Source organism: Mugil cephalus, chromosome 21, assembly GCF_022458985.1.
Source record: "Mugil cephalus isolate CIBA_MC_2020 chromosome 21, CIBA_Mcephalus_1.1, whole genome shotgun sequence".
NCBI lineage: Eukaryota > Metazoa > Chordata > Actinopteri > Mugiliformes > Mugilidae > Mugil > Mugil cephalus.
In genome coordinates, this window is record NC_061790.1 from 10,959,451 (window position 1) to 10,968,900 (window position 9,450).

Genomic DNA, 9,450 nt, shown 5'->3' on the forward strand with positions numbered 1-9,450 from the left:
GGGGGGGGGGAAAGAGAAAGGAAAGATGTCAGTTACTCTGCCAAACCTCTGTGCCAGAGATTATTTATTGTATTATAAAACTTAATCTTCCAATGGCAGGGTTTGCTTTGTGTTTTTGCGAATGTCAGTTTAAGTGCAACAAATCCGTCAGGAACAGGAAAGACCTCCGAGTCAAATGTTGTATTCATTTACAGCGATCACAAAAATTAGAGGAAGTGAAAATTCCACACAAACACAGAAGCATGTTGAACCCCGGGACCCGCCATTTTTTTGTTTTTTTTTTAATATAAAATTGGACAGGGGCAGCAGTACAAAGTCATACGATGCCCTGCGTAATAGGCATGACATTGCATGTTGACAGACGTGTGTGTGTTTTGGCGCCGCATCGGGAGGGTCGAATTCAAACCCTTGGCATGGCAGACAGCTCTGCTAGACGAGAGAGAGAGGATAACAATTGCCGTATTTACTGACCCCCCGCTCGACGGGTGGAAAGGAAACTAGCAGGGCGGCCCTAGGTGCTGAGCTAAAAGAGATTCTGGAGCGAGGTGTATTCCGACTAATGCCATTTCCTCACGAGCAATGATATATTAAGATCACACCTCTAAGCACGTCTGAAAACATCTCATTTGTGCCTCAGTTTGGGACATTCGCTACTCCTCTTTCCCCGCCTGTCTCCTCCCTGCGAACTTCATATTTTATGTAGCAAACTGTAAATCTGATGCACACGTCACAGGTGGAAAAATAAAATGTGTTGCGGTGCTTCTCCTTAATGTAATATGACTGGAACTAAATCTCATTCGTGCCACGAGGATGCACAGAATGTATCGCTGCTAGGTGGCCTTGACCTGGCACACGCGGAGGGGGGGTCTTGCGTAAGCCGTCGTGTCATCAGCCGATGCCATGGAATATGCAAACCGCTCAATGCGGGTGCCGCGGCCAGTCAGGCCTTTGGAGCGCGGCAGTGAGGGCCAAGAGATTGGTGCAAAGCAATGATAATAAACACAACAATGGTAATGTCACGTTCTGCAAGACAAGAAACATGAATATGCAGTATTATAGAGACATTTGGAGTAAAGAACGGATCTACTTTTAATGTGAACCAGCTGTACAGTGTGCGGAAGAATTAAATACGCCGCAGTTTGCAAGGATAACGGGATAACAAAAAGGTTTTAGACGGATTCAGAGAGTCCGCATGAATGCACAATGCGACTGCAATGTACAACTGAGGTGGAATAAGACGTGTTGAACTGGTCAGCTGCAGATGGGAAGAAACTGTTCCTGGTGCTGATGGACCTCAGCCTCCCGCCAGAAGGGAGTGTCTCAAAAAGTTTGCTTCCAGAGCGGAGGAGTTCGGCCAGGTCCTGCCTAACTCGGTCCTGGAAGCAAGTTCCTGGGGGCTTGGAGAGATGGTAGGTTGCAGCCAATCACATTCTCTGACCAACCGAATCATCCGAACTGAAATGTTAACCGAGTTGCGGACGTGATATATAAGGAGGACTGAGAGGCTTCTATGAATAGTGGAGTTTGTTTGCTGCTATAAAATCAGTTTGTTTTCTTGTTGGACTCCTTTAAGAAGAATGAGGCCTCGGCTACGGTGCCTGAGAGCCCCACACTCAGGCCTGTGAACCCTGCTGCTAAGTGATTGACACATTCTGGCAGAATAAATTAAAACCTCAAGCTGTGACACAGCCCAAAATAGCAGGAAGCTGTCGCTGACCTGTAGTCTCTAGTGCCACATGTCAGCAAGCTTAAAAAACTTGGCAGAACATTCTGCACAAAGGAAGCTTGTACAGGTGTTTGTGCCTCTCTGCGTGTGTGCGAGTGTATGCGGGTACGCAAGAAGCCCTGATGTAGGTCGATGCTTTGACTGCACCTGCAGTACAAGTTAATCCAACAGGTGTTCTAAAACAGGCCCCAATGTTCTAACATTTGTTATGGTTTGTAAAAAAAAAATAAAAATTCTGAAAACTAATTGCAGATTTCTTTTTCTTTTTTTTTCATTACACTGAAACCACTCTGGAATTTAAAGGCAGTGGCAGATGGATCTATTTTTTTGGCCAGCTGTTCTCCGGAGGGTGACACTCGGGTGGGGGGTGGGGGGCTAAGCCCCAAGATGTTTAGCGGCGTAGGACTGTGAGTCCGTTTGCCAAGTCACAGAGCTCCCGGTACTTGCCAAGCAGGGGGTGGGTGAGAGAAAATGCCATTTAGCTGGCTGGTATTTATAGATATGTGAGGAACTTGTGCTCAGGCCGGGCCGAGGTGCTGACGACGTAAAACGAGAGGACGATTTCAGAAGTCGAGTGTCAGGGCACACAGATAAAAATACCCGGTGAAAGATGGGCCTGGTCATTAGTGGCGCAGTGTGGCATGTGACATGGCAGCATTTCAGAAGTGATTTATGATTATTACTACAGCTAACCAATACCTCTCGTTTTTCTGCCCCCACCCTCCATCTCAAATTGGTTTGCCAAATGGAATGGCGCATGGGGTTTATTTCAGGGTCCAAGTGCACAGAAAAAATCCGGGGCATTTTAGACTTTGGCCGAGTGCCACGGCCTGATCTCAGGTTTTACCACGACACTGAAAAAACAACAGCATTAAATTGTTCCCGATAGCGCATCTGACAGATTCGCATCGCTTTGATTCTTCCGCTTGAAAAGGCCCAGTGTTTCCTGAAGTTCTCAAACTCTTGACACGTGAAAGTGTTACTTTCTGGAAGTACTGCCGATACTTCCAGCAGTTACTGCTGGAAGTATCGGTCAGGTCATTCGGTATAAAAATGATGTTGGACGAAGACACCGCGATAGGGAGCGAAGTAACGAGCTCCCTGCAGGCCGCTGCCTCCCCTAATTGCCGCAGCGAGCTGCCACAGGGAAGAACAAAGGAAACATTTAACACGTCGTAAATTCCTGTAATGTCCTGCTGCAAAGCTGCTGCTCTGGTTACACTTGCAACTTTTTTTTTTTTTTTTTTTTTTTTTTTGTGCAGTCTAGTGTGCGTTTACCAAAAAAAAAAACCTTTTCTGCATGGACTTCCGTATGGACAAAGTCGTGTAGCCTACCCTGAAATAAATTTTATTTTCGAGAGGAGTGAAATACTTGCGCTGGCGCGTCATATCAGCTGACAGTGGTTTTTAGTCTCGAGGACTAGCTGTTTGAATTTCAGACATTTGACATTTACAATTTGACAAATACTCTCTGTTGGCGTCAAAGCACAACTCCTTTCAGATGTACCCGCACCTATTCCTCATCTAAAGAGCATGACTAATGTTTTCCTCCCCTTCGACCGAAATGATACACAACGCTCTTATCCCACAGTCTGCAGAGAAGTGCAACGGTGTCTTGCTGAATTCCTTCACAGCCTTTTGTCCCACAAGACAGATGATGGAGACGGTGATCAAGTGTGCACGCACGCGTGTGTGTGCGAGAGCTGAAGGAAAAGACGGAACGAGCGTGGAGCGTAGTACAGTACAGTATGTGCGTTTTGCAGAGAAGCATGCGGTTTGTGTGTGCGCTGGGGTGGGGTATCAGGCCAGCGAAATTAGTTTACCATCAGCTGTGCTCTCGCTCTCATTCAGTCCCAGCCCCTGTCCAGTATTTCTTCCAGCTCTCTCCACCTAATGGTGGCTCGGGACGGTTTTACTGCACCACCCTGGGGAGACTACTGTGGCCAGATCCAGAACACTTGGCTTTATGTGGATTGAATGTTTTATGGTTATGGGCATAATATTTAAGTGTAGAAACAGTCACACAGAAACTCACCCCTGCATCACTGTTCCCAGCCGTAATAAGTACACCAGTCTAGGAAAGGTAAGTGGGAAAAGTTATGTAACTGAGCTCGCAGTTTGAAGCGTTTCCTCCGCGAGAGAGATATGGATACCCCATCGGTCTGAACCCTGGCAGAGATGGCGCAGGGCTTTTTTTTTTTTTTTTTTTTAACGCAGCTGACACCAAATGTATCAGATCAAATTGAACCAAAAATGTCAACTGGGAGCGTACAGCCATGGCAGAAAAGACTGAAAAAGACAGGAGGCATATTTAATCTTTTAATATTTTTCTATTAACGCCTGTAGGAAGAAAGAGGAAGACGAGAGAGAAAGTAGCGTAAGCCAGCCACATGGTGGTGTGCACTGTCGTGTTAAAGCAGTTAGCCTTTGATAGCTATTGCTGCAGCGGTCAAGGGGCAAATCACTTGTGATTTTCACTGCCGCGAGTGTGATGTATGTAGCTGATGCGTTTGTCCTTTACTTGAAGCTGGTGAAGGATGCTGCAGAAGAAAAAGGAAACTTCTCCTAAAGTGGGTTCGTCGTCTTGATTTTGATATTTTGCACACGTGTTCCACCTGCTCCGTGCCACTCTTGCCTCTGAATATGAATGCCAGAACGTACAAGCGTTTCCAGATATCAGGAAACTGACGTACTGCATTTCACAGGAATTCTTTCCAAATGCATTTTAATCGTCTTGGAAACCTACTGGATACCTGCTGGATCCTTGGATCTTTAACATGAGTGTGCACGAGCGTCTTCATGAAATAACCACTATTGCTCTGAAACTACTTGTAACACAGGTGATTAGATCTTTTCCATTCCACTCCACTCCGAGTTACGGCAATATATAACAGCCATAACCAGCAAAAAAAAAAAAAAAAAAGAAGAAGAAGAAGAAAAAATCGATCAAGCACATGAGTACATCTCAGACTGGCGATTACTTGTTGGTGAGAGCATCACATAAAGTCTGCAAAGTGGACACCAGGCTGGACTGACGTACAAACTACTAACAAGCATTGTGTTGCTTCACTTGCTTTATGTTTAGTTGTGTTAGTGTCTTAAATCATGTCAGCACATTTGGACAAAGGTCCAATCTACTTTACTACTATTGGTGATATGACAGCACACTGCTGTGCACACTGAAAAACTTGTCTGAAGGGACAGTTTGGTTTGAGAGGATATTTTACACTTGTACCGAGCTTCATTGACAGTTTATGTGAGGAAGAAACATCACAGTAAACCAGAGCTTTTATTGTTTTACTTTAATCTTATTTTCTTTCAACTGTACTGACCATTTTTCACATGTTTGTTACACCAAACACTAAGTGTGAGCGTGCAATAAATCCTGCTCTGATTCTGAAATGCACTTTTAGCTGACATTATAAAAGTGTTATTCAGCTGGACCCGTTGATGTGGATGATCAAAGAGACGGTTGGTTTTGAGAGGAGTTTTGTTGTGTTGTGTGTTTGTTGCATATCTGTTCTCTGGTGCCATTTATCACTCAAACTTTGAGCCCAGGTGAATTCAGTGAACTGGAATCCTGTTATTACCACGTGTGGCCACAGAGATCAGTGTTGCCTCTACTCTGCAAAAGTTTCCCTGCTATACCTTACTCAGACAAATTAACATTGCAATTCATCAGTTGTATCAAGGAGTCCTAATCTAGATCAGTGAAATCAGTGAACAAATGCAGAAACCAACTAGCAGGGTCCTGGTCCCCATGGTCCCCATGAGTGTCTTATTATATTCATCTCACAGGGTAGAAAAATACCAGAACTCCTCCTTCTCTTCATAGTAAACAGGAAGCAGTGAGTCAGCACCCACAGCACCTGTAGCCACGTATTCATATTAAAACTAAGTAAGATAATCCACTAAACGAGACTTTTATTAATACAGATGGGAATTTGTGATGGATTTGTTGATCTACCTGGAGCTGTAAGTTCTGAATGTAAGCAACTACAAGCGGCTTTGTGAAAGTGAAAGTAAGTTGGTTTTGGGAGCCAAGCAGAAAGGAAGAACAACCAGAGGGATCAACACAATGGCTTCTAATGCGCTACAGTCTGAAGAGGACTGCACTTGCCCCGTGTGCTGTGACATATTTAAGGATCCTGTTATTTTGTTGTGCGGTCACAGTTTCTGTAAGGTCTGTCTTCAGGAGTGGTGGAGACAGAGTAGACAAAAGACCTGTCCGGTCTGCAAGGAACTATTTCCAATGCCTCAGCCTCCACGAAACCTGGCACTGAGAAACCTGTCTGACATCTTGAGACGAGAGAAGGCTCAGAGAGCTGCATCAGGATCCAAGGACTTTTGCAGTCTGCACAGTGAGAAGCTCAAACTCTTCTGCCGGGTTGACCAGCAATTCATCTGTGTGATTTGTAGAGATGCAAAAAAACACAAGAAACACGACTGCGTCCCAATCAATGAAGCAGCAAAAGGCTATAGAGTAAGCAACATGTACTATTAGATCTATATGTTTTTGTAAACTGACAAGTTTTGTTATTTTAGATGTTTAGCAAAACATCTTAAAGTTAAAGTTATATACAGAAATAGAGGCTTACACTGCAGGTGTTCACATAAAATTAGGTGAAAGGGTTTAAGAATTACAGCTCTTAAAGACGTAGTCTCTACTTGTTTTACAGGGATCAAAGGCAGTTACGCATTAAGACTCAAAATCTGCTGGACAGGTTGTTTTCTGAAGTCGATTTCATGTGTGACATCTGTATTTGGAAGTTGTGAACCTACCAGTGGCGTGGCATTGGGATTTTTTTATTTTTATTTTTTGGAGGAAGTCAAGTGAGACAAAAACTCAACCGCCCACTCAAATGCACTACTGCAGCTTAATGCACAGTGTAAATTAGATAGTTATAAAATAGCATTCATTCAAAATTATAATCAGAACCTATAGAGACAGTTTTTCAAAAAAAAATAAGTTTTACTAAATGCTCCAAATTCTCCAAAATGTCAACACAAAATTGCTAATGTTGTATTATTTCACTCAATGGTATTATGATGACGGTAATGCTGGCCTGAGGCCAAAAGTGACTGGCTTCCTTTGATACGGTCTGGCCAATCACAGGTGAGCAGTGTCATGACAGCAGCCTCACCCGATTTTTTTTCACCTAGAGCAGTCAACTCTACTTGGCTTCCCTTCGGACGACAGTGCAATATTGTTTTTCACCACTCTTTGGCTATGTAACATTTAGAGGGGCATCTTTACACATCATAAAACCCTCAATAATTAAGGGAGAGACAAAGTGACACATCAGAGAAATCTCATCTCGCTTATCCTCTAGAGGGTCGAAGGGGTTGTTGGAGCCTATCTCAGCTGTCGTTGGGTGAAATGCCAAGTTAAAACGATATATACTCACCTCTCCCTAAGGCTTAATAGAGAGGGTTTTTTTATTTAGTACATTTTTGAGAAAAAACAAAACAAAAAAAACAATCCCCTGTTTGTTATGTAATTAACACATCCATCTTTATTTGTAGAATCAACTCAAAGTGAACCTGATGACCTTAAAGACCAAACTGGGGTTATTTCAAAAGGCAAAACTAAAGTGTGACAAAATGGCCAGCCACATCAAGGTAGGTCACAAACTTAATGGCTATGAAGCTAGGAAGCAACATGTGTTTTGTTTAAAGGTGTTTTTCTTCAGCTCCAGGCTCAGCAGACAGAAAAGGCAATCAGAGAGCAGTTTCAGAAGCTTTACCAGTTCCTGCGAGCGGAGGAAGCCCGTAGGACAGATGCAGTAAGGAAAGAGGAAATACACAAGAGTGAGGCAATGAAGATGAGGATAATGAATTTGAGCGCAGAGATCTCCTCACTCGCAGACAAAATCAAAACCATAGAGGAGGAGATGAAAGCTGAGGACATCGCATTTATCCAGGTAATATAGTAAATATATGAATTTTATGTATGAAATCTATTGATCTATTTATTTGCTTCTTGTTTTTTTTTTTATCTCACAGAACATCAAAACCACTATAGAACGGTGAGTTATCGAGACAGGGCTCATTGGTGTTGCTTTTATCATTGGTATGCTTTTATGGGGGATACCACATAAACAGTACCCAAAGGATGTATTAAAAAAAATCCTGGTAAACTGTGATCGCCCTAATGATTTCAGATCCCAGTGCCAGCTTCCAGAACCAGTGAGTCCATCAGGGGCCCTGATAGATGAGGCCAAACATTGTGGGAACCTACTGTATTCAGTCTGGAAGAAGATGAAGGATTTAATACAGTACAGTAAGTGATGTAATGCCTTGTTTTAACTTTTCGTCTGCAGCAGAATGAACAGGTAGCTATAGAACTTTAACAAAATATAAAAACCAAGAACAAATACCTTGTTTCTTTATTTTCTTAATAGCTCCTGTAACCCTGGACCCCAACACTGCCGGCTGCTGTTTAACTGTATCACAACAGCTGACTTCTTCAACAAACAGTGACAAGTGGCAGCCATTTCCTGAGAACCCAGAAAGGTTGTTGCATTCAGATGTTCTTGGTCACAAAGGCTTTAACTCTGGGAAACACAGGTGGGATGTGGAGGTGGATGGTTATTGGGCCGTTGGATTAGCTGCTCAAAGCAATGATAGGGTCTGGGGCATCTGCAAGTGTGTGTGCACTGATGTTCTGCGTGAGCTTACTCCAGTGAGCGACTCAGAAATGGTATCTGAAGATGTACCACAGAAGGTCAGAGTGCAGCTGGATTACGACCAAGGAACACTGTCCTTTTTTGACCTTGACCAGAAAGTGCACATATACACAATCAAATGGCGTTTCACAGAAACAGTTTATCCATATTTTCGGGAAAATATAAAAATTCTTCCAGCTGAGTTATCAGTGCAGGTAAAACAGCCCAGATAGATCTTATGCAAAGTGAAAAGGCCAAATAATATAAGGCTCTGAAACTGAGATTGTTTCTCTGTTGATTAAAACATTAAAACATAACCAATTTTTCCATATCACATCCTGGATAATATTATTGTTATCATTGATTTGATTTGATTGATTGATTTTTTAAAAAAAAAAATTAATGAGAGCCAGGAGAATCATGCTGATGTTGACTATGATAATTGTCATAAGAATCTATAAAAAAGTCTGGGTAAAGGTTGGACTAAATACTTGTAACCTTGCTTGATGTCCGTTGAACGTCACTTAGTTGTCTATTTCACGGCAACGCTGATTTCGAAGGGTGACTTTTGGGCTTAAGATGTGGGGTTGATGGGGTAAGATGGGGTTTGAAAGTAGTGGACACTTGGGATGCATGCAGTGTCTGGTGAAAGACTTATATATGAACGATGAAAAAAGGTAATGTGTCTCGCTTTACCCGCTGTGCAGTGAAGAAGAAAAGAATTATGTAATAATAATCTTGATGCATAAATAAAAAATAAACCCATCCGTCACCCATCTCCAGTGTCTTAGTTGTGTGTAACATTCCCACAATGCCCATGTCTGCCTCCGTCCACACATAGCACAGGGATGAATCATTATGAGGCAATGCTGATCGTCTCTAGTGTACTGCCATCTCTCTTACCCCCCCCCCCACCCCCCCACCCCCTCCACCCCAGCACACTCTCATACATACATTACTCCAAGCCCCTACACCGATGCTGAATCTCACTGGTATTACAGCTGGAATGCCTGCTATGTTTTTTCAACTAATGAAAGAATGAAGGAAAACAAACAG

The 9,450-nt window shown here is 43.0% G+C and overlaps 1 protein-coding gene across 2 annotated transcripts; it reads left to right on the forward strand.

Moving 5' to 3' along the window:
• Window positions 1-5,561: 5,561 nt before the first annotated feature.
• Window positions 5,562-9,164, forward strand: LOC124999190 (E3 ubiquitin-protein ligase TRIM35-like). Of its 2 annotated transcripts, XM_047573990.1 has the most exons (6): window positions 5,562-6,209; window positions 7,253-7,348; window positions 7,420-7,650; window positions 7,733-7,755; window positions 7,891-8,009; window positions 8,131-9,164. In XM_047573990.1, exons 1-6 carry the CDS (start codon window positions 5,805-5,807, stop codon window positions 8,625-8,627), a joined length of 1,371 nt encoding a protein of 456 aa, XP_047429946.1. In that variant the 5' UTR covers window positions 5,562-5,804; the 3' UTR covers window positions 8,628-9,164. The 2 variants fall into 2 exon arrangements, with proteins under 2 accessions (XP_047429946.1, XP_047429947.1); XM_047573991.1 differs by lacking the exon at window positions 8,131-9,164 and having other exon boundaries at window positions 5,564-6,209; window positions 7,891-8,093.
• Window positions 9,165-9,450: the final 286 nt, after the last annotated feature.